This window comes from Eptatretus burgeri, chromosome 1 (genome assembly GCF_056783735.1).
Source record: "Eptatretus burgeri isolate ZD-2024b chromosome 1, Ebu_testis_v1, whole genome shotgun sequence".
NCBI classification, from domain to species: Eukaryota; Metazoa; Chordata; class Myxini; order Myxiniformes; family Myxinidae; genus Eptatretus; species Eptatretus burgeri.
In genome coordinates this window covers 82,073,505-82,099,407 of record NC_140961.1, presented here as the reverse complement: position 1 = coordinate 82,099,407, position 25,903 = coordinate 82,073,505, and the positions used below count along the sequence as shown (strand labels likewise).

General features: G+C 44.5%; 1 protein-coding gene across 1 annotated transcript in view; it reads right to left on the bottom strand.

Annotated features, from left to right (window-relative positions):
- The window catches only part of LOC147034843 (vomeronasal type-2 receptor 1-like), a 29,608-nt gene extending 19,598 nt beyond the window's left edge, over positions 1 to 10,010 (bottom strand). Inside the window, exons 1-5 of the mRNA XM_085857383.1 lie at positions 9,457 to 10,010; positions 7,591 to 7,876; positions 7,159 to 7,432; positions 5,957 to 6,915; positions 5,371 to 5,628 (exon numbers count right to left, since the gene is read on the bottom strand). Coding sequence (XP_085713509.1) covers positions 5,371 to 5,628; positions 5,957 to 6,915; positions 7,159 to 7,432; positions 7,591 to 7,876; positions 9,457 to 9,767 — 2,088 coding nt within the window. The 5' untranslated portion in view covers positions 9,768 to 10,010. The remainder of the gene's footprint in view (positions 1 to 5,370; positions 5,629 to 5,956; positions 6,916 to 7,158; positions 7,433 to 7,590; positions 7,877 to 9,456) is intronic.
- Positions 10,011 to 25,903: the final 15,893 nt, after the last annotated feature.

The window sequence follows — 25,903 nt, the reverse complement described above, 5'->3', positions numbered from 1 at the left end:
AATTGAACACTTTACAGAGATCAACATAGGCTGCAAGCAGCCCCTGCCGAAACTCTCGTCTGCGTTTGGTGAGGACACGAAGTGCAAGGATACGGTCAATCGTTGACCTCTTTGGTGTAAAGCCTGACTGCTCTGGACGCTGGTGCTCAAGCAGATGGTGGCGAACCCTATCGAGAATTATCCGAGCAAAGACCTTGCCCGGCACTGAGAACAGCGTCACCCCTCGGTAGTTGTTGCAGTCTTGGCGATCACCCTTCCCTTTCCAGAGAGGGACAACAAGGCCCCTCTTCCAGTCAGTTGGGATGATGCCTGTGTTCCAGGCAGAGCACAAAACTGCATGCAACGACACGAGTTCAGCATTTCTACCAGCCTTGAGAAGTTCGGCATGGATGCCACAGATCCCTGGAGCTTTGCCCCGTTTCAACTGGTTCACCGCAGCCCGTGTTTCCACAAGCGTAGGTGGACCACAGTTGATTCGAGGGTCAGCAACAGGGATTGTAACACCCTTGACGTCCAACTCGACAGTTGGGGGATCAGCCTGGTACAACCGCTCAAACCGCTCAACCGCTCAAAGGCCCAGCGGGCCTTCACTTCAGACTCCTCTGTCAAGAGCCTACCACTCTCTGCTCGAACTGTAGTGCTCCGAGGGATGGGCTTGGATGAACGTAATGCGCGAATTCCCCTGTAAGCGGGACGAGAATCACCTGTCCACAGGTGATGCTCTACCCCCTCACAGATTCCTCGCACATAGGCCTCCTTGTCCACCCTCAGTGCACGTACAGTTTTACGCCTCAGCTCCCTGAACAGCTCAGCTCTGCCATTCAGCCTGGCCCTGCGACTCTGGTCAATGGTATCCAGTGTCCCTTGAGAGACAAAATTCTTCTTTGCCCTGCGGTGAGCTCCAAGGCATCCACCGGCAACATCAAGGACGGTGGTCTTGAAGGCGCTCCACAACTCTTCAGGACCCGCCAAAGCACCCAGAACCCCCAAGTGTCCACTCAGCCTGTTCGCAAACTCCTCAGCTACTCTCTCATCTCTGAGCTTGGCAACATCCAGCCTCAGCTGGGATGGTACCATTCTCCAGGATTTAAGGTGCAGCTTTAGAGTTGCTACAACAAGCCTGTGGTCAGTATTGAGGAACTGAGCACTCCGGTAGACCCTGCAGTTCTGGATCATCCTCCAACGACCGTCAATGAGGACATGGTCAATCTCCTTTGCCACACCGCCAGCGTTGGAATACCAAGTCCAGCGATGAGCTTGTGGGCGCTGAAACCATGAACCAGCCACCCTAAGTCCATGACTTCTTGCAAAGTCAAGGAACTTAGTGCCATTCTGGTTCATAGTTCCTGACCCATGGGGACCAATACACACCTCATAACCATCCCTATCAGTTCCAGTCGATGCATTGAAATCCCCCAAGACTAGAAGTGTATCTCGTCTGGGGCACTGATCAACCACAGACTCGAGTGTGGCGTAGAATGCATCCTTCACGGTGAGATCACTCGCCTCAGTCGGAACATAAACAGAGACCAGGGAAATGACACCTAAGGAGTGACGAATCCTTAATCTCATAATACGCTCGTTGACTGGTGTTACCTCAATTATCATTGGGGTCAGCTTATTGGACACAGCTACAGCAACTCCTTGGGTATGGTAACCATCAGAGCGACCAGACCAATAGTAGGTGTAACCACCCACCATTATCTCGCCGCAATCCGGTCTCCGAACCTCAGAGAGAGCTGCAATCCCGATGTCCAAACGCTTGAGTTCAGATGATAACAGAGACAGGTGATCATCCTCTCTTAGGGATAGGACATTCCAGGCACCCACCCGAAGGGACCGCCTCAGGTTAACCCAAGGAGACCGCCGTCTGGTGGACGACACCTCAGCACCACTCCGACACACTCTCCCGCAATCTGACCCAGGGATGTTACCCCCTGGTTTCCCTCCTATCAAAGATTGGGGGTCCCGAAGGCTTTGCCCCAATCCCGTCATCCGGTGAGCTGCCCTGCGAAGGGAAGCTGCACAGGAGGTACTCCCACGGAGTGAGTTTTCAGATTTTTTTGCGTTTTTGCGTTTTGCGGAATGAAGGGTTTTACGGTGGCCGGAGTGCAAATCCTGCCACCAACCTCCTAATAAGAAGTGACCCAACTGCAGGAGGACGTCCGCAGACACAGTTGGGCACTAGATATGGATGGCCGTTGGCTCACAAGGAGCTCCTCCGAACTTTGACAGGTTTTGTTTTTAATCCTGCTGGGTGTCCATATCCAAACACCCTCCTCACCAGAAAACCTGGTGGGGGAGACGGTTTAGTCGCCGACAACCCGACCATGGAACAGGTTAGTACAGGTTTACATGGTACCTGTAGCAGGTCACAGATCGAACCTGACCTGACAGACAGACATGTTGAAAATGTCTTAGCATGTAATGAACATGGATGTGTCCCTCTGAACTTCAATATGTCCAGACATGATGACGGTAATGGAATTAAACAGATGTTAACATCACACAAGGCATCGTGGCTTAAGTTGTGCAGATCACAGAAACGAAAGTGAGAAGATATTTCAGAGGAGATAAATCCAGTTAAAACTCAATCTGCTCAAGGGGTGATTCATCATAAGGGACATTTTCACAAAAGCGGGTCAGGTAACGGTAAAGATTGTCCGATACTTTTTATCAAACATATATTGCCCAGTCAGTGCAGAGGCCTTATGGTGATCCTGCATTGCTGAGATCATTTGAACATTTTTCTCGGCCTTATAAGGGTTCAAGCACTATTTCGAGAATATCAAAGAAAGTTGATTTTTGAGTTTGTTCTTTACCGTTACCTGACCAACTTTTGTGAACATGTCACATAAACATACAAGTGACAAAATTGTTTAATTTTTTGATGAAACTGGAAGGGATATGCAGAGAGCATCCACGACAGGTGCATAAAGGAGTGTGGTGGTATGCCACAGAACTTCAGGACACAAAACTGCCAGATAAACTGGCAATGGGTGACATGCATGCCATTGATGCTGATTATGACAACAAATGTTTAGTTGAATTTTACAACCGTTTCAGAAAGACCCAGTCTTAAACTTGATCTTCAGAAATGATCTCCCTGACTCTGGAAAATCCTCTTTATATATTTACTGATGACTCTGACCTGTGCCATGACATTCTTCATTCTGCAGGCTGCAGCTTCTTCCTTCCATTCAGACTTGATAAAATCAGTTAAAATATTGACAAATTTTACACTCTGACTATCTCTTTCTGAAAGGACCAGCTGCCAACCGCTGCCTCCCATCTACTTTCTCAACAATCTCCTTGAGGAAGTTCAGTCATTCAAACACCTGGATCTCACTATCAGCCATGATCTTTCCCGGGCAAGCCACATTTCAAAGTTGGCCTCCAAATCCAGCTGCCAACTGGGAATCCTCCATTGTGCAAAGATTTTCTTTGGAACACCTGAACTCCTGTACACCGAAATGACCTTCATCCGCAGCTTTATGGAGTACTGCTCTCCTCTCTGGCCTAGCACCCCAGCCTCATATCTTGCTCATCTTGATACCATGGATACCAGGGCCTTAAAGATTATTGGAATATCTGGTGATGACGCTGAGTCTCGATGTCTATCACTTCACCATCATAAACTCGTCTGTGGTCTCTCTGTCTTCCACTGTCTCCTTTCTGGTTTTGCTCCTTCTGCCTTTTCTGTGCTTTGTACCTCATAGGTTTCTGCAGGGCACACGTGGTCTACCTTTTGGTAAAACTACCTAAATCCAGGATCATTGCTCACCTCCACTCATTCTTTCCTCATTATTACTGCCTGTGGAAACAACTTTGTGCCTGGTGTTGGCTTAATGATTCAGGTTGTGGGCTTGGGATCCTAGGATCCCAAGTTCAAATCCCATTTGGCTGTTGAATGAATATCAGGTGAGGATGACTCTGCCTGTCATCCTTTTGAGGTTGGCAAAAATGAGTGCCAGCTTGCTGGTATCCTGTGATGGAGTGGCGACCTGTCCAGGATTGTGGCAAATAGCCAAGGAGACTGCTTAGGCAGCACCAATGCTCTGCATTGAGTAAGGTCCCAATGGAATGGAACCAACTTTACATTCCCTTTAATCTCAAAAGTGATATCTTTAATCACAAGAGACAAAAAAAAATCAAGTGATATCTTTCAGAGAGGAAAATTTGCAATTCTTAGCCATTATGAAAATGCATTTAACTCCACTACGACTTCACATTGTACGTATATTTTAAGCATAAATTTGTTGATGAATGGAAGCTGTTAGGGTTTGCTGTTAACATTGCTGTTTGGTAATTGCTGTTTTTAACATTGCTGTTTGGTAATAATCATCAACCTGAATCTTGTGTTTCTGTTACACCTTTTTTATTACAATGGTCTTACTTAAAGATAAAGAATAACACAAACAATTGGTCATATCATTGTAAGTTTTTTCCTGCAATATTGCATCGACTGCAGGATAGCCTAGATGTATGTGCACTCGCTTCTGAGCTGTCGAATCTGGATAAGAATATCGACCTAGTTATAAACTGTCACCCTGTTATTTCACATGCAGGGTGCAGCACCAATGTGTTTTCCATCCATCAGATGGACCTTAAGCTGGGTTCTGCTGAACCATCTGCTGGATTATTTAGTGTAGTTTAAAGATACCACAGTGTCCTTCACAAATGGTAGGCGAGTTATTACCAGCACACTGAACAAATTCCAAATTCCTGTGCACTTAATTTTTTATCCTGCATCGGAGAGGTGACCCATCCAGTATTGTAACTTCTAGCCAACATATTTCTTCTTTCAAATTCAGCACAAGGCTGTGATGTAACATCATTGGCTTCGGGTGTGTCTGTACCGCTGATGCAATGCCATCTGGAGGTTATAGCAGGAATTTTGAATTTGATCCTGGTACCGACGATAGCTCGCCTACTCTTTTTGAAGGACACGGTGGGATTTTTTTTTTTTACATGCACCAACTAATGCCAGTAGACAGGATACCAAGTTTAACATCAATTCGGTGGATGAGGGACGGTACACACATTGATGACTCACCCTGCCTGTGAAGCACCGGCATGATAGCTTATAGCTAAGCAAACCAAGGCCAGACAGTTTAGAGACATGTGTGTAACTCTCAACCAGCTTTCCAGCTCAGCCAACATACTGTTTCAGCAGAACCAATGCTGCACAAGACATGAATATCATAAATGAGTTGCTGGAGCCATAAATCGGTACATATGTTTATCATCATTAATAAAGTTTTATTTAATAGCCATTGATGCACTAAGCACATTCATTTCATCCTTAATCTTTAAACATGACAATGCAGAGTGTATCACATAATTAAAAAATATATCGATTCTGTGTTATGTATCGATCGCAAGGATATTGCTTTCCTCATATTGCTGACCATTCCACTGGATGACACTTTTGTTTATGAAAATCTGTAAACCTTGAGGAGCTCTAGAATCAAAAGAACCAATCACTTGAAGATGCATTTCACCATCGACATCCATCTGCCAATTCAAAAGTTCATAGGTTGCTGGAGGGTCGCCATTTGCATCAAAACTGAAAACATCATCCTTCACCCTCATTGTAAAACTCACATTGCGGATGTGGAAAAGCAGCTGAAATACAACATTGCAACGTGTAAGATAAAACTCCAAGTGAAATATAACTGTGCACGAAAACATTATGTGCAGATAATTACCATTTTTCCATCTCAAGGCAAGAAAAAAAAAAGAATATCCCGTAAGCCAAGAAAAAAAGCCAACATAATCAGGTGAGCAAATAGACGAAGACTCTAAAGTTGCAAATCACGTCAGCTGCATAATAATTGATAGAAGAGTAAACAAGGGGTGATAAATCCATGTATCTGTGACTTTTCTCTGCACGTAATTTGTTATGTCTTCATTATTTGTATAGACAATACTAAGCAGGTATGAAACATCTCACCTGCCAAGATTTCAAGTGCTCTATGTCAGAACAAGATCCATTTTCAAAAGGGCCACTTCCTGCATTGCAAGTTGTGATGTCATGCAGAGCATATGCAATGGCATACACAGCGATGTAAGTATTGTATGAATGACGAAGTTGTGAAACATCTGTAAATTGTGATTCTACGTCCTCAAGTTTCTCAGTTCCTGTGCATGACCTGATACCCTTTGCTTTCCCATCAATAGTACAATCAAAGGTCATTTCCCAAAGTTCTGTGATGAATGGGTTTTCTGAATGACCACTCAATACTTCATTTACATCGATTTCTTTAAAGTCAGTCACCCAAAAAGAGGAATTCATAACTAATGAAAAAAGGAGATGTGTTTTGAGGGATTTAGAGCCTAAGGGGTATTTCCACATCATTTGCAATTCAGTTACTTTTGGTTCAAACTCTGTAAATGTATTGTTCTTAGTTACGTGACGTTTTACAGTCTTGTAATAAACATCACAACATTCATTATTGAAGTTAATTTTTGATGAAATGTTGAATCTTGATTTCAACAAACTCGTTAAATCTTTCACGTTATTTGTTGAGTATATAATTTTTGATTTATGGTGGGGATAAAGGGAAGGATTGAGATAGTCCACTAAATCTCTGAACGTCATTTTATGAGGAAGTATCACCACATTTTCTTTCACATGCTTTGTTTCAACTTCACTTGTAGTTAACATCTGAGGTTTGAATTTAAGCAAAAACTCATGGAAGCCATCAATGTGGCCTCTGCTTTTCTCAAATCCGATGGCACCTGTAAATATTTTGCCAAAGCGAGGAATCTTCATGTAGGGGGTACTTACAAGTCCTATCCATGTTTTACCACTTACATTTTGATCTAGAAGCACTTCTGCAATCGCCATAACATCTTTGTACTGCCATAAGGCAAAGATTATTTTTGCTCTGGTCTGCAACAAAACATTTCCTAAAAAAGATGGGAAGATGCCATTGAACATCTTTTGGAATATTCCATTTCCCCTCAAATATCTATTGAGGATTAATGTGTCAGAATATGAAAGTGAATTACGAAATATTTGTTGTAACGATTTCTTCTCAGAATATATTATCTTTGCAACAAACAAAATCCAAGAATGATTATTACATTTGTTTTGAAGCCTGTTGTGATCACAATTCTCATTTACAAAAGAGTTGTTTTCTCATCACTCACCCAATTTAAGGAGATGTTCATGTCGATAGTGTTGTGGAAAAACTTGCCTGAAAGCCAAACAAATATTTTCTGTTTCTGCTTCTTCAACAAACTGAGCTGCTGAACTTCTGCCAAATTCATCATCAACATTCATGATACCCACATAAATCCAACCAAAATATTTTATCAAATGAACTGTGGCCGATGTCCTATAAATATCACTTGGATTGGTACGAAGAACGGAAGGATACTTTTTTTTATCACTTAGACACTTGCATGTAGCCCCAAAACTTATCTGCAGCCAATAGAATCATGAAATGTGAATATCATAGGAATGGAAGAAAAATGACAGAAATACATTGAAATAAATTCAAACATTTATTAGTCCAATAATGGAAATTCTACTTGGTTACAGAAACACGAAAGCTGTAAAAAGTGTCAAATTTTCATTACCTGTGGAACTGAAAATAAACTTAATATAGTACTCAACGATTTTGTTAATTCTGAAGAGTATGGGCCGATAATTGCAGGTGGAATGCAAAACTCATCAGACATATCATTATTTTCAACATTCTGTTTCATAGTTCGTAAACCGTATTCTATGATTTTGGGTGTTGAAAAACACGTGTCGTATATTCCATAGCCAAGTGTGACATTTCGCAGAATGTCATCATTGCTGTTTATTTCTTTAATGGTAAACATCATGGAAATGGCCCATTGCAACTTCTTTGGGTTGAACCTGAAACATCACGTGACATGACATTGCTTGATACCGCTGTTTTATGAAATGTGATTCAACAATTTAACATAGTTTGTGTCTAAACCAACTCTGACTGTAGTGTTAAAATGATCGAATTTCAGAAAAAGACGGAATTTTGATGAACATTTATCTGTAATCACAGCTGCTTGTATGCAGGATCAAACTCCGAACTCAGAGAATAGACACAACTTTGTGAGGGAAGTAACATGGTCTAATGTGGCTATGGCCTTAGAGGCTGTTTTGAGTCTGAAAAGTGATGCCAAAGCACAACGTCAGGCAGCTATAGGTAAAGCAAATAGGGTTTTAGGTTGTATTCGGAGGGGATCATTTATAAATCAAAAGAGGTGGTGTTAACATTGCAAAGGAATTTATTGAGGCCACATCTAGAGCATTGTGTGTAGTTTTGGTCATCAAAACTCAGGAAGGACATAGATGCCATAGGGAGGGTTCAGCGCAGGACTACTCGATCGATTCTGGGCCAAGCTAGACTCAGCTATGAGGAGCGGCTGAAGGAGACAGGGCTTCTTACACTAGAAAGGAGGCGGTTACGAGGAGATATAATAGAGATATTTAAGATAATGAAAGGTATCAATAAAATAAGTGCAGATGAATTAGTCAACAGAGTAGCGAGTGATTGGACCAGGTGCCAGAACTTGAGAGTAAAGGAGAGGAGAGTTAAGATGGTTGTAAGGCAGAGGACTTGTACTCAGAGTAGTTGATACATGGAATGGCCTCCCTGGAAAGGTAGTTGCAGCAGAAACAGTGGATAAGTTAAATTGTAATTTTATAGGTACTTGGATGTTATGGTGTTAGAGGGGTATAGTGATGTTGGCAGGAATTTTAGATAGCTTGAGCATTTATGGATAATTGTGTGCATGTGTACGGAGTGCTGTTGGTGGGGGTCTTGTCAAAGGGTGTTGTGTGGTTGATGTGGGGTTTTTTTTAACCAAGCCCTTGCCCCCTTCCCTGAGGAGAAGAAACCAAAAAACACAAAAACAACAAAAACTTAAAATAAATAAAGAAATAAATAAAACCCCACAAAAACAGAAAAAAAAAAATTTGCATTTTCTTCTTGGATCTTATGTTGATACTTTAGTGTGGTGTTGATGTCCCGCAGGCATGATGGGCTGAATGGCCTCCGCCTGTGTCTGATTTCCTTGTATTTCCTTGTAATATTAGAGGGTGGATAAAACAAAAAAAAAGAATTTGAATCGGAGACCTCAGCTCATAAGATAATTTCTCCAAATACCAACCTAACACAACGCAAAATAGCACAACAGACATCACTGTTGGAAGCGAAATTGAGACCAATTTATAGTAGGGAGGTTTGTTTCTTCAAGTTTTCTTCAAAGAAAGTAAAATACCTATTTTTCGTTTTCTCTCAAAATTATACATTTTTAAAAACTGAGAGTTATAACAGCTCTCATTTGAATGTTGAACTCAAAAAATACTTCCTATATATACTCACACAATCAAACAGTAAGGTTTAAAAGGCTGCTCGGTACTACTTCTCGTCAAATAGAGATCATTATTAAATCAGCACAGCGCATTTGACTCACGTAGTGCAGATGGGTATGGCAGGGTGTCCTTTTAAAAATGGATGATTTTCAATGCTTGAGTCATGTATGGGAAAAATTCCACCCAAAATGATGTCTCCAGGTAAGAATATTCCTTTCTCATAGCTCTCCATTAGAGGTTTGCAAGATACACCATACGTAAGAGGAAGTTGAGTGAAGAAGACCAGAGCAAGCAGCATTGCTTGCTGTCTAAACACTTGGCATAAAATATGGTGTACACACATGAAATAGAAAGTAATCTTTATTTGCTTCACAACTAACTCACTGTACTTTACCATGGCATAGAACTTCATTTGCTTGCACTGTTGCTTGCAAAATAAAAGCACCTTTTGAAACAATACTCTTCGTGTTATATACTTGCACTATATTCTCAGTGGAAGACCTTAATAGATCTCTGTGGGAGTTTTCTACTGTTTCAGGCAAAATGTATTGGTGACTTTTGAAATGTATATAAATTATATAGATGAATCAACAATTGTTTCAATATTAATTATCTACTTGAGCATTCAAATTGTGCCTAATTATTCTCATTTGATGCAAATTATTTGTGTACATTATACATTTTAAACTGTTAAATGTACGTAGTTCGTTTTTCAGCATCTTAGAATTAACACAAGACAACAATTGTTGCTGAGCAACTGTATTATATAACAAATGAAATTATTCTTCCAAAGACCGACAGAGGCTATTGTATAGATATAGATGATGCTTTCATAAGGTGTGTCACTTGCCCTTTGTAACCAAATAAGTCTGTTAACCCACAACATGCGAACGACTGGGTCAATTTGTTAATAGTGGAGAAGTTGCTGCCGAAACAGAAACCCACTTTAAGACAGCAATCAGTGTAACTTGATGTCAAGTAACTTCAAAGAGGACCGGACGACTTGGTACCCACAGTTAATGCAATAATTTTTCATTTGTTTAGGGTGCCAGAGATAATTCAGCAACTCTTCGAGAAGGACACCGTTTGATCTTTAACATCCAAAAAGTAATACTTGCACATACGTCAATAATAATACGCCAAGTATTACATCCATCCAATGGATGACAAATATTGCTGAATCACCTGGTATGTGAAATGCCAGGGTATTAGTTTATAGTTGGGTTGATATTCAAACCTTAGCGAGAGAGGTCAGATGCGAGTGCACACACTTGTCGGCTATCCTGCCAGCCCAATCTCAGGTGGAAAAAAAACAGCCTTTTTACAGCCATTTTTCCCTGTTGAGCAGGGGTTAGATTTTTGTGGGCTCCATGCAATCATGGTTCCCTTCTTGAGGCAATGTTTTTTTTTTATGGCCGGATGCCCTTTCTGACGCCAACGCTGGTCGCTTCTTACGACACACAGGGATATGGTACACCTATTCTAACCAGGGCATACACCAGAACCAGTACACTGGTACTCATTTCGCCTACCTCAGAAGGATGACAGGCTGAGTCAACCCCCTGGTGTTAATTCAGTGGAAAACGGGTTTCAAACACAGGACCCTAGGATCCCAAGCCACCACCCTAATCACTAAGCCAACACCAGGCTCTCAGGTGGAACATGGTGAATAATAAAACAAATCCAGTATTACCTCTGGCACTGAAGGTGGAAGGTGGTTATGTTTTCAACCCTGTCTGTCTTTTTCTTACCTAGCTAAAAAAATTTTTGGCAAATATGTTGGTCTGCAGCATTTGTCTGCTTGCCTGTCTGTTTGTCTGTCTGTCTGTTACACGATTTTTGGCCACAGTTTTCAAGCAATCGTTATGAAATATTTGTGTATTTAGATGACTGGCCAAGGACAGTAATGTTTAATTTTGGTGAAGATATGAATCATGATCGAGGTCAGGTCAGGTCAGGTATGGGAGCATGTGCCAGAACAGCGCGTCGCTGCGTCCACTTTCCGCCGGTACTCCAGGGGCCTCCGTCTGGCCATCCCCCAGGCAGATGCCAGGCCCATCCCCATCTCCTTGAGATGATGGTCAACCTGCTGCAACCATGAGGCACGTGGTCGGCCCACTGGCCTCCTCCACTCATGAGACTCCCTCGCTGAGAGAATCTGGTGAGCAGGATCAGCGTCAGGAAAACGAGCCACATGTCCATACAGCCGCAGCTGACGGTCACGGACTATGCAGGTAACAAATCTCATCCGAGTCTCTCTCAGCAACCGCTCGTTGGACACAAAATCCGACCAGCGATAGCCAAGGATTCTCCGAAGAGACCTGGTACCAAAGGAATTAAGTCTCAGTCTCAGATCCGTGGTCAGAGTCCAAGTCTCGCACCCATAGAGCAAGACTGGAAGTACCAAGGACCTGAAGACTCGGACTTTTGTCCTCCTGCACAGGTACCGGCAGCGCCACACCCCATGATCCAGTGAATCCATGACTCCCCAGGCCCGACCCAGACGTCTATTGACCTCCGGCTCACAACCTGCGGAGACATGAATATCACTGCCAAGGTAAGTGAATCTATCCACGACCTCAACATCCTCACCACAAACAGACACAGACAGGACAGCAGCATCCAAGATGTCACCGAAAGCCTGGATCTTAGTTTTGACCCAAGAAATCCGTAATCCCAACGGCTCCGACTCCTCATTCAGCACCTCGAGGGCCCCCAAGAGGATGTCTAAAGTCTCCGCACAGATGACTGCATCATCTGCAAAATCAAGGTCCGAGATCTTGACATTGCCAAACGATGCACCGCAACTTGATCTCTCCGACATCCTCCCAAAATCCAGTCCATACAAGTGCTGAAAAGTGTGGGGGCAAGTACACATCCCTGACGAACTCCAGTAACAACTGGAAATAAGTCAGAGGCGGTACCACCACACTTCACAGCACTCTCAGTACCAGAGTAGAGTTCAGACATCAGATCGATCAGTTTCAGTGGCACCCCACGAAGACCAAGAATCCTCCAGAGGACATCCCGATTCACTGAATCGAACGCTTTACAGAGATCAACATAGGCTGCAAGCAGCCCCTGCCGAAAATCTCGTCTGCGTTCAGTGAGGACACGAAGAGCAAGGATACGGTCAATCGTTGACCTCTTTGGTGTAAAGCCTGACTGCTCTGGACGCTGGTGCTCAAGCAGATGGTGGCGAACCCTATCAAGAATTATCCGAGCAAAGACCTTGCCCGGCACTGAGAGCAGCGTCACCCCTCGGTAGTTGTTGCAGTCTTGGCGATCACCCTTCCCTTTCCAGAGAGGGACAACAAGGCCCCTCTTCCAGTCAGTTGGGATGATGCCTGTGTTCCAGGCAGAGCACAAAACTGCATGCAACGACGCGAGTGCAGCATTTCCACCAGCCTTGAGAAGTTCAGCATGGATGCCACAGATCCCTGGAGCTTTGCCCCGTTTCAACTGGTTCACCGCAGCCCGTGTTTCCACAAGCGATGGTGGACCACAGTTGATCTGAGGGTCAGCAACAGGGATTGTAACACCCTTGACGTCCAACTCGACAGCTGGGGGATCAGCCTGGTACAACCGCTCAAAGTAACCGGCCCAGCGGGCCTCTCACTTCAGACTCCTCTGTCAAGAGCCTACCACTCTCTGCCCGAACTGCAGTGCTCCGAGGGATGGGCTTGGATGAACGTAATGCGCGCGAATTCCCTGTAAGCGGGACGAGAATCACCTGTCCACAGGTGATGCTCTACCCCCTCACAGATTCCTCGCACATAGGCCTCCTTGTCCACCCTCAGTGCACGTACAGTTTTACGCCTCAGCTCCCTGAACAGCTCAGCTCTGCCATTCAGCCTGGCCCTGCGACTCTGGTCAATGGTATCCAGTGTCCCTTGGAGAGACAAAATTCTTCTTTGCCCTGCGGTGAACTCCAAGGCATCCACCGGCAACATCAAGGACGGTGGTCTTGGAAGGTGCTCCACAACTCTTCAGGACCCCCCCAAAGCACCCAGACCCCCAAGTGTCCACTCAGCCTGTTCGCAAACTCCTCAGCTACTCTCTCATCCCTGAGCTTGGCAACATCCAGCCTAGGCTGGGATGGTACCATTCTCCAGGATTTAAGGTGCAGCTTTAGAGTTGCTACAACAAGCCTGTGGTCAGTATTGAGGAACTGAGCACTCCGGTAGACCCTGCAGTTCTGGATCATCCTCCAACGACCGTCAATGAGGACATGGTCAATCTCCTTTGCCACACCGCCAGCGTTGGAATACCAAGTCCAGCGATGAGCTTGCGGGCGCTGAAACCATGAACCAGCCACCCTAAGTCCATGACTTCTTGCAAAGTCAAGGAACTTAGTGCTATTCTGGTTCATAGTTCCTGACCCATGGGGACCAACACACACCTCATAACCATCCCTATCAGTTCCAGTCGATGCATTGAAATCCCCCAAGACTAGAAGTGTATCTCGTCTGGGGCACTGATCAACCACAGACTCGAGTGTGGCGTAGAATGCATCCTTCACGGTAAGATCACTCGCCTCAGTCGGAGCATAAATAGAGACCAGGGAAATGACACCTAAGGAGTGACGAATCCTTAATCTCATAATACGCTCGTTGACCGGTGTTACCTCAATTATCATTGGGGTCAGCTTATTGGACACAGCTACAGCAACTCCTTGGGTATGGTAACCATCAGAGCGACCAGACCAATAGTAGGTGTAACCACCCACCATTATCTCGCCCAATCCGGTCTCCGAACCTCAGAGAGAGCTGCAATCCCGATGTCCAAACGATAATTATTTAATTTTCAAAGTGATTCTTCACCTTTGAGAGATTGGGCCAAAAACGATATATAGCACAACATCTCAAAAGGTTATGGATGGATTCGGATGAAACTGGTGGACAGGTTGGGTGTGTGACAAGGAGGAATCGATTAAATTTTGGTCAAGATCTGAATCCAAATCCGGATACAAGAATTATTTTATTTTAAAGTGATTCTTCACCATTGAGAGATGGGGCTACAAACGATGTTGGATGATATTTCAAAAGCTTGTGGATGGGAAATCACTTCTGCCAGCGAAAGAGCCATCAATATCACAGTCTCCATCTTCGATCATGGTCATGTGTGTTCCAGGTTGATGATAAGCTATTGTATGCGTGTTGTGGAGGAGTAGAGGTTCCTCAAACTGGAGGACTGGATGCTCAAGCCCATGGTTCAGGGACTTGTCATCGACATGACAGTCCACAGCACTGGGCTGAAGGTGGTAACCTGGTCTCTCCTTGAGAAGAACCTAGTCATAGAGCTTGTTTGAATTGCATGCCGCCATCACGTGTTTGAAGTGATGCTGTCAAGTATTGTTGATCGCCCTGGGAGCAACTAATGGGCCTGAGTTTGGACTCTTCAAATGCTTTCAGAAGAACTGGCCCTATATCAACAAGGCTAACTTCTGGTTCGCCAGTGACAAGCTCTTCTTTGGCATGCCGAAGTGACAGGAGATGACATCATTCTATGTGGACCGGTCAAGAGCCAGACCCCACGCGAGGACGATGGAGTTATTGAGTCAGCTCTGCCAATTTTCCTTGGGGGATCTTCCAATGGAGAGCCACACTTCCGCAAACCCAGCACAATGCAGTGGTTGGCCAAATCATCCACAGAGTGTTTATAAAAAGAAAAAGTGGACTATTTGAGAAGGCTGATATTCTGTCGTTTTTAATGCAATAACCTTCTCTCTTGCAGGTTAAGGTGCTGGTGTTGGTATGCCATTCCCAACAAGTAGTCAGTAGGACCCGGCATCAACTATGGTGTTAAAAGTGGAACAAAAAGTGAAAATTGTGACTTTGTGGTTTGAGACAAAATCCTATGTGCAGGTGCACCAACGATACTGTTAGTTTTACAATGTTCACACCCATAATGGACCTTCTAATGGGAGTATTTAGCAGTTGTGGAGCACTTCCAAGCACATGGAAGCGTAAAAAACCAACATAAATGCAACAATGGCCACCCACCAAGTGTTACCAAGGACCAAGGGAACATTCATCTTGTGAGAGATTCTGCAATAAAAAAATCCGAAGAAATCCCGTCATCCTTCCCGAAACCTGTCGATCTCAGCCTCATCTGTGTGGCACATTCTCTCTTCGGAACTCAAGCTTGACCTCACATCATATCTGCAAGGCATAAACTAACTCAATAACAGGGCAAGCCAAGTAACAATGTGTGATTGGTTTAATGACTGAATGGAAAGGTACCAAAATTTTAACAACTCCTCGTGGTTCATTGATGAAGTACATTTCTATTTGAATGGGGATATTAACAATCACAACAACATCTTTTGGGGTGCTAAGCATTCTGAGGAGGTGTCTGAGATGTCTCTCAAGGGTCCCAAGTCCACTTGATTCTATCCATTGAATGCCACATGGGGTATACTGGGACCATTTTGGTTCGAGGACGCCAAAGGTAAGACGGTGATCGTCAACGGTGAGCGGTGTCAGGAGGTCTTACATTTATTCCATGCTGATCTCGCTCAACTGCTGTATCCAAACTAACTCAGACTTGCATGGTCCATGTGGGACGGTGCCCTACCGCACACTGCAGGTGAAACCATCGAGTTGCTCCACTAACTGTTTGGAAATCGTGTCATCAGCTTGGGCACAGTGCAAGAGTGGGCACCAAACAGCCCAGCTTTCAATTCATTGGATTTTTACCCTCGCTGAAGGAGAAGGTATTACATTTGGGTCCGTTTGTCTGTCCGTTTGTTACTTGGTGAGTAAATTTTTTTGCCAAGTATTTTGGTCTGCAATGTTTGTCTGTGTTTGTCACACGATTTATGGCCACAATTTTAAAACAATTGTTCTGAAAATTTTTGTGTATGTAGTCGACTGGCCAATGACAGTAATTGTTAATTTTGGTGAGATCCAAATCCGGATCCGGATCTGAGAATTTTTAATGTGGTTCCTTCGCCATTGAGAGATATGTCCAAAATGATTCATAGCACAATATCTCAAAAGATTATCAATGGATTCGGACGAAACTTGGTGGACTGTATGGGTGTGTGACAAAGCCGAATCTATCCAGTTTTGGTGAAGATCGAGATCCGGATCCAGATACAAGAATTATTTAATTTTTACTTAATTCTTCACCATTGAGAGACGGGGCGAAAAACGATGTTGCATGATCTCTGAAAAAGTTGTGGACGAATTCGGATTAACCTTGGTGGACATGTTGGGTGTGTCACAAGCAACAATTGATGCGATTTTTGTGAAGATCCAAATCCATGTCTGGATCCGAGAATTTTTCAAATGAATCTTCACCATTGAGAGATCGGGCCAAAAACAATATGTCCCACAATATCTCAAAAGGTTATGGATGGATTCAGACAAAACCTGGTGGACAGGTTGGGTGTGTGACAAGGACGAAGCAATTCAATTTTGGTGAATATCCTAGCCCGGATCTGGATACGATATTTATTTAATTTTTATGTGATTCTTCACAATTGAAAGATGAGGGTAAAAACTATGTTTAGCATGATATCTCAAAAAGTTGTGGGTGAATCATGATAAAACTAGGTGGATGAGTTGGTTTTGTGACAAGAACAGGCCAATTAGATTTTGCTTAAGGTCCGGATTCGGATCCGATCAATACTGACAGTGGGATACAAAATGTAATCTGTTCAGACTGGCAGAGATATTTGCCGGACGGAGTGCCATTCCATTCCTGTACTGTCACTCAATTAATGATTTTTCCTGATTGAATTTTTTTTTCCAAGTATGTTGGTCTGTTGTGTTTGTCTGTGTATTTGTCTGACTGTTTGTCACACGATTTTTGGCCACAGTTTTCAAGCAATCGGTCTGAAATTTTTTGTGTGTGTCGACGAATGGACAATGACAGCAATGCTTAATTTTGTTGAAGATCCAAATCCGGATCCGGATCTGAGAATATTATAAGTGATTCTTCACCATTGAGAGATCGGGCCAAAAACAATATATTGCACAATTTCTCAAAAGGTTATGGATGGATTCATACGAAACTTCGTGGCCATGTGTGAGTGCCACGAGGAAGACTTGTTTCAATTTTGGTGAAGATCTGAATCTAGATTTGGATACGATAATTTAAAGTGATTCTTCAGGTCAGGTCGGGTACGGGAGCATGAGACAGAGCAGCGAATTGCAGCATCCACTTTCCATCAGAACTTCAGGGGCCACTGTCTGGCCAACCTCCTGGCAAGATACCTGGCCCATCCCCATCTCCTTGAGATTCCAATCAACCTGCTACAACCACGAGGCATGTGATCGGCTCATTGGACTCCTCCACTCACGAGGCTTCCTCGCTGAGAGAATCTGGTGAGCAGGATCAATGTCAGGAAAACAAGCCACATGTCCTTACAGCTGCAGCTGACACTCACGGACAATGCAGGTAACACATCTCATTTGAGTCTCTCTGAGCAACTGTTCATTGGACACAATGTCTGACCAGTGACAGCCATGGATTCTTCGAAGAGACCTGCTACCAAAATAATTAATTTTCCATCTCAGATCTCTGGTCAGATTCCAAGTCTGACATCTGTCGTGCAAGAATGGAAGCACTAAGGACCTGAAGACTCGGACTTTCATCCTGCTGCACAGGTACCAAAAGCGCTCCACCCCATGATCCAGTGAATCCACGACTCCCCAGGCCCGACCATGACATCTATTGACTCTCCATGACATCTATTGATTATTGGTAAGTGAATCTCTCCGTGACCTCATCATCCAGACCAAGGACAAGTACAGGCACGATCGCAGCATCCAAGATGTTATTGAAAGCCTGGATCTTAGCGTTGACCAAGTAAACCCAAAATCCCAGTGGCTCTGACTCCTCAATCAGCACATCGAGGGCCCCAAAAGGATATCTAGAGTCTCTGGAAATAAGTCAGAGATGGTATCAACACATCTGACAGCTCTCTAAGTACCAGAGTATAGTTGAGACATCAGATGATCAGTTTTGGTGGCACCCCACGAAGACCAAGAATCCTCAGGAGGGCATCCCGATTCGCTTTATCCCATTACAACTGCTTCACCGCAGTCTGTGTTTCTACAAACGAAGGTGGATCACAGTTTATTTGAGGGACAGTAATAGGGATAGTAACACCTCTGACATAAAACTCAACAGCTGGTGGATTAGCCTGGCACAGCAGCTTAAAGTTAAGCGCCCAGTGGGCATTCACTTCAGTCTACTCTGTGAAGAGCCCAACACCCTCTGCTCCAACTGTAGTACACCGAAGAATGGGCTTGGAGGAACACAATGTGCAAATTCCCCTGTAAGCAGGACGAGAATCACTTGACCACAGGTGATGCTCTACCCTCTCACAGATTATTTGCATATTGGCCTCATCGTCCACCCTCAGTGCACGTTCAGTTTTATGCCTCAACTCCCTAAACAGCACAGCTCTGGTTTAAGCCTGGTCCTGCGACTCTGGTCAATGGTATCCGGTGTCCGTTGAGACACAAAATTCTTCTTCACTCTGAAGACATGCACCGGCAACATCAAGGACGGTGGTCTTGAAGGCACTCCACAACTCTTCAGGTTTCCACAAAGCAACAAGCCCCCCGAAATCCCCACTCAGTCTGTTTGCAAACTCCTCAGCTACCCTATCATCCTTTGCCTTGACAACATCCAGCCTTGGCTGGGATGATACAGTTCTCCCAGATTTAAACTGTAACCTAAACGTTGCTACAACAAGCATGTGGTCGGTATTGAGGAACTGGGCACTCTGGTAGACCCTGCAGTTTTGGATCATTTTCCAGCGACCATCAATGAGTACATTGTCAATCTCTGCCACAACACCAGCATTGGAATACCAAGTCCAGTGATGAGCTTGTGGGCGCTGAAACCATGAACCAGCCACCCTAAATCCACGACTTCTTGCAAAGTCAAGGAACTTAGTGCTATTCTGGTTCGCAGTTCCAGACCCATGGGGACCAACACACACCTCATAACCATCCCGATCAGTGCTAGTCGATGCTTTGGAATTCCCCAAGACTGGAAGAGCAACTCGCCTGGGGCACTGATCAACCACAGACTCGAGCGTGGCATAGAATGCATCCTTCACTGTGAGATCGCTCGCCTCAGTCGGAGCATATGCAGAGACCAGGGAAACGACACCCAAGGAGTTATGAATCCTTCGTCTCATATGGTCATTGACTGGTGTTATCTCAATTATCATTGGAGTCAGCTTATTGGACAGAGCCACAGCAATTCCTTGGGCATGGAACCATCAGAGTGACCAGACCAATTGTAGGTGTAACTACCCACCATAATCTCGCCACTATCCAGTCTCCGAACTGCAGAGAGTGCTGCAATACCTATATTCAGATGCTTAAGCTCAGGTGATAACAGAGACAGGTGATCATCATTTCTTAGAGTTTGGACATTCCAGTCACCCAACCGAAGGGACCACCTCAGGTTAACCCAAATAGATGCCATCTGATGGATGACACCTCAGCACCACTCCATCACACACCACCGCAATTTGACCCTGGAGGTTTACCTTGTGTTTTTCCTCCTATCATCAAGGAAGGGGGTCCCAAAGGCTTTGCCCCAATCCTGTCATCCAGTGCGCTGCCTTGCGAAGGGCATCAGCACAGGAGGTACTCCCACATTGTGGGATTTCAGATTTCCTTAAATTTATGGGTTTTAAGGTGTTTTATGAAGTGTTTTATGGTGGCCAAACTGCAAACCTGCCACCAACCTCCAAAAAAAAAAAGTAACCCAACAGCAGGAAGACATTCGCAGACACAGTTGGGCACTAGAAATGGATGGCCGTTGGCTCTCACGGAGCTCCTCCGCCGATTGACAGATTTTGTTTTTAATCCTGCTGGGTATCCATATCCATACATCCCCTCACCAGAAAACCTGGTTGGGGGAGACGGTTTTGTCACCGCCAACGAAACAGTTTAGTACAGGAATATATGGTACCTGGAGCAAGTCACAGATCTATTCTGACTTGACCTGACAAAACGGACCCCAAATATGAAAAAGACCCTGAAGACCTAAAAGATCCTGAATACCCCAAAACCCCTGAAGAGCCAGATGTCCCTGAAGATCCAAAAAGTCCAGAATGGCCAAAGACCCAAAAAGACCCTGAAGACCCCAAATACCTAAAAGACCCTGAAAACCCAAAATACCCAAAAAACCCTGAAGACCCAGATGTCCCTGAGGACCCAAAAGACGCCGAAGATCCAAAAGACCCTGAAGACCCAAAAGTCACCAAAGACCCCAGAATACCTTGAAGACCCCAAGGACCCCAAAAAACTAAGACCCAGAAGTTCCTGAGGACCCAGAAGTTCATGAAGACCTAGAAGACCCTGAAGACCCAAAATACCCCCAAAATACCCTGAAGACAAGGATACCCAAAAGTCCCTGAATCTCGAAAATACCGGGATATCCAAAAATACACGGAAGATCCAAAATTCCCAGAATACCCAATAGACCAATAACACACTGAAGATGCAGAAAAAACCCTGAATAGTGAAGTTTGTGGCGAGGCAGTTGTGCTGAAACAACTTGCCTTCGCCTCATTGAAGGCTAATCCAACTGAAGGTAATCTCAGTTCCTTGGACAAAGCACGGAACAAGTGTGTGTCTACCCTCAGGAGAGCCAGAAAACAATATGTTTCTAATCTCAAATCTGAACTCACAAACCTGTCTCCCTCCTCCAAATCCTGGTGGCATCAAGTTAAGTCTGTTTCTGCTATATGTTGCCCAACTATCTCCTCCCTTACCTCAAATAGCCACACAACTGACATTGCTCAGGAAAAGGCTGAATGCCTAAACTCTGTGTTTGCTTAAAAATCGTGGGTCCAAAACCCATCGTTTTTTGCACCCACCTTACTATGCCACGCCCAGCTCGTACTCTGTGTCCTTTTCTCCTGACAAGGTGGAGAGCTTGCTGTCAAACCTCAACTCAGATTCTGCAACCGGTCCAGATAGCATCAGCCCACATGCCCTAAATACCTGCACTGCTGCTCTTGCTCACCATCTATCTGTTCTATTCACCCTCTCATTTGTTTAAGGTCATCTGCCATCTACTTGGAAATCAGCAAACATGACCAATCTGTATAAGAAAGGTGCAAAAACAGATCACTGCAACTACAGACCAATTAGCCTTCTCCCAATTCTCCAAATTATGGAATCCATAATCACTTCAGACATTAAATCCTTCCTCTTCTCAAACGGCTTAATTTCCACTCATCAATTTGGATTCACACCAGGTCACTCTCCCCTGGATATTCTGCTTCTGCTCTCCCAACAATGGATGGAGATTCTCATTGCCAGACATGAAATCAGAACCATATCCCTAGACATATTGCATGCTTTCGATATGGTATGGCACCCGGCCCTTCCCACCAAACTCTCTTCCTATGGTATCCGTGGACATCTCCACTCATGACTCGCAGACTTCCTCTCCTGTTGCAGCCAACGTGTGGCCCTAAATGGAAATCTCTCATCCCCTCTTCCTGTCCAGGCTGGAGTTTCTCAAGGCAGTGTTATGGACACTGTTCTTTTTCTGGTTTTCATCAATAATCTCTCTGACTCTCTGGAAAATCCTCTTTATCACATTGTTGATAACTCCACCCTCTGCCATACCATCTGTTATCCCTCAGATCAGAAAGCAGCAGCCTCTTCACTCTGCAGATCTTGATAAAATCACAAGCTGGTCCATCCAACACGTGGAACATGTCTTTCAATCCTGACAAATCTCACACCATGTCTCTCCGAAAGGACCATCTGGAACCTGCTTTCCTTCCTGAACATCCCTGTCATGTAAGGACCTGAACGTCCATGTAGTGTTCATCTTGCTTACCCTGTGTACCCTGCCCCATCCCTCTCCCTTTCACAGATCTCCTCATGTCTCTGCTCCACACTTTTTCCTTTCCTCTCCCGCCATTCTTGCCTCCTGCTCCCCGTGTTGTACATTCTTTGTGTTAGGTCTCATACAAGCCGAGACAGTGAATCCAAAAACACAAAAAAAAAACCTCTGAACATGCGAAAGTCCCTGAGAACCCAAAATATCCCAAATACCCTAAAGACCCAAAAGGATCCTGAAGACCCAAAATAACCCAAATACCCAAAAATCCCTGAATAACTAGAAGTCCCTGAGCACCCAAAAGTCACTGCAACTCAAAAGGACCCTTTAGACCCACACCCATCCCTGCTTGGCATACCCCGATTACATGCCTCTCCACCCCATGCCCCTCATTGTTTCATCCATTCCAGACTCCCTCCTCATTTTTCCTTCACTCCCTTCCTCTCCATTACTTCCTACATGCCACACCACTTCCTTGCTTCCTTCACTCCCCACAATCTCCTTGCTTTCCTCAATCACTGCCACATCCTTGTTTCCTTCAGTCCTTGCCCCTACTTTGCAGCATTTATTCTCCACCCCATCCTTGCCTCCTTTACTCCCTGCCTCCAATTTACGTCCTTCATTCCCCACACCCTTACTTCCTTCACTTCCTGCCTCCTCTTTGCTTCCTTCATATCCTGCATTCTCGTTGCTTCCCCAGCACCCCACTCCCTTTCTGCTTCCACAATGTCCTACCCCATTTGTTTCCCCAGTGTTAGAGTCCCTATATACTTGGAGTAGCGACAACTTGTAATTTGATGCCATATTGTTTCCATCGTAGTGTGTTAAGCATAATGTGTACATTTTATGAATCAAGCTGTCTTTCTCGAAACCCAAAAGGAAGACTGTATGACTTAATGTTTTTTTTATTCCGTTCTTCCATCACGTCAGAATAAGCAAAAAGTCAGACAGAATTTACTGAACCATAAAACATATCGCAGAATCTGTGGCAAAATGAAATGTAATGGGTGAGTAAAGGTTCACACTGATGAATATGAGGTGCACAGAGGGAGAGAGGAGAAGAAACACACAGGTCGTGACAAAATGCAAAAGATTAAAAAAAAATTAAAGAAGTGAAGTGAACGAGACAGAAATGGAGGCACATCATCCATACCAGATGATGTGCACCCCATCAAGAGAGTCGAGAATTAGAAAAGATAACAATTGTGAATGAAAGGAGAGAGAGAGAGACAGAGACAGAGACAGAGACAGAGAAGATTAATTGTTTGCATGCTCTGCCTGAACACAGGTCCATAGCTGCTTGACAAGAGCGATACTATGTGGTTTCCTATTGCTTTCACAGCAGTTGATCAGGGTAGGAATTTGTAATTTGTTCAGGGTGTCAGTGATAGCTTGCCTATTCTTGGTGACGGCTACCATACGATCTTTAACTTCCATCAATTAATGCTAGCAGATGGGATTCCTGGCTTAACGTCCATCCGAGGGATGGCACAAACATTGATGAATCACCCTGCCTGTGAAACACCTCGATGACAGCTGTTTAGCCTGGGTTTCAATCACGACCCAGCTACAAACTAAGAGACAAGTGTGAATACCTCTCAGCCATCATGCCGAGAGGTGATGAGTTAAACCCTTGAGATGTATTGAAAGGGTAAGTTAAACAGGCATCCCAGCCAACATCCGTTGGTTGATGTTAAAGATCCAACATGTCCGAGAAGAGAAGGTGAGCAATCGCCAGCATCATGCCCAAATTCCTGCCCTAACCAGCAGAGGGCATTATATCAGTAACATAGCCGCACAGGCTTGTGCTGCATACAAATGAAGAGAAGTATATAGGGATTCAACCCATCATCCCACCCCTTTTCTGCTTCCCAAGAATCCTCCTCCACTTTCCTTCTATCCTGCCCCCTCTCTGCTTCCCCAGCATCCTACCCCCTCCATGCTCTCCCACATCCCATTCCACATGCTCCTGGCTCACCCTCTTCAGACTCCTCCAATCCCTTTTCAACAAGCCATGGTATTTCAGCAAAGGACTGGCCACACCCATTCAGTGACCTTTATGACCTGGATTTCTCCAAATGGTGCAGCCTCCCTTCTAGACTTGGTAATGACAAATTTTCCTACAAACGTTGCTTGTTACTTTTCTGCTGCAATAGGTTCATTTGAATATGTGCTTGTGGGGGTCAACATCTCTTTGGCCATTGTCAGATAGCTGGCTCAGTGACTTAGAGTTTGGCAGTGCAACCAAACTGTCTGGTAGGGATTGCAAGCTGCCCAAATGCCAAGACTGATCCTTCTTTTGCACCTTTCCTGATATTGGGAATCCTTCCACACAAGCTTGCTTTCCCCTTAAGTACAGATTTATACCATCTCACCTGCATATATCATACCTATCCCTTTGCCCCTGGTACACAGAGTCCCATGGTGAGGCAGTGCCTTCTAATAACTAGCCTTCTTTTTCCTGAAGGCAACGCTAGAGCATTCCACAAGACTCAGAAGAAGTGTGTGTCCCCTCTCAGGAAAGCCAGGAAACAGCATCTGGCCAACATCAAGGCTGAACTCTGAAATAAAAACTTCGGCCAAAGACCTGGTGACACCTTGTTATGTCCGTCTCTGGAGTATGCTCCCCTCCATTCCTTCCCTCACTTCAAATGACATCACAGATGACTCTGTTTGTGAGAAGGCCGGATGTCTCATTTCTGCGTTTGCTTCAAAATCTTGTGTACCCGACCCCTCACTCACACCTCCCCTACCCTCATACCCAACTGCTCCTGGACACTGCATCTTCCCCACTTGAGAAAGTGGCGAGGTTGTGGCACATCTTCACTGCAATTATACAACAGGCCAAGACGCGTTCAATGCAAGCGTCCTAAAAACCTGCTCTGCTGCTCTTGCTCATTCTCTTTCTGTTCTGTTCTGTTCTGTTCAATCAATCATTCTTTCTGTGGCAGTTTCCGTCTGCCTGAAAGTTAGCCAATATCACTGCAAAACACAAACATAGTGCACAAACGGATTCTCTTCACTACAGCCTAATAGCTTGCTTCCAATAATTGGAATAATTATTATAAGCAAGGTCATGGAATCTCTTCATTTCAGTTGACATCAATCCTTCCTTTTTTTCCAATGGACTGATAGATTTTCAGTTCGGTTTCAGAGCCAGTCATTCTACCTTGACCATGCTGCTTCTACTCTCCTAACAATCGATGGAAGCCCTCAATTATATCAAAGCCATCTCTCTGGACATATCTCGAGCAATTGATACATTCTGGCACCCCACCTTGATCTCCAAGCTCTCTGCATACGACATCCAATGCCACCTCCTCCCATTGGGGTGGGGTGAGGGCAAAGCGTGGAGAAGGTGAGGAGAGGGTGGGGCAAGGGGGAGGATACAGAAAGAGGGAACATTAAGTCGAAAGATGCTGAAGAGGTGGGCATGATAAAGGGGTGTGGTTGGGAGGATGCATGGTTGTAGGAAATGTTGGGGTGGATGCTGACACAGAGGGGTTTGACATTGCAAAGGAACGAGAATGGGGATTTGATTGTTCTGTGCAAACAACCTCTGTAAACTGGACATTTCAACATTCCCATATTTAATATTCTGAGATAAAGGTCATGGGATGGGTGGAAGGAATTTTCGTTGAAGGAACGAAGAAAGTTGAAGGTACATCCCTTTCTCTTTATGCACCATGCAACTCCATTTATTATCAT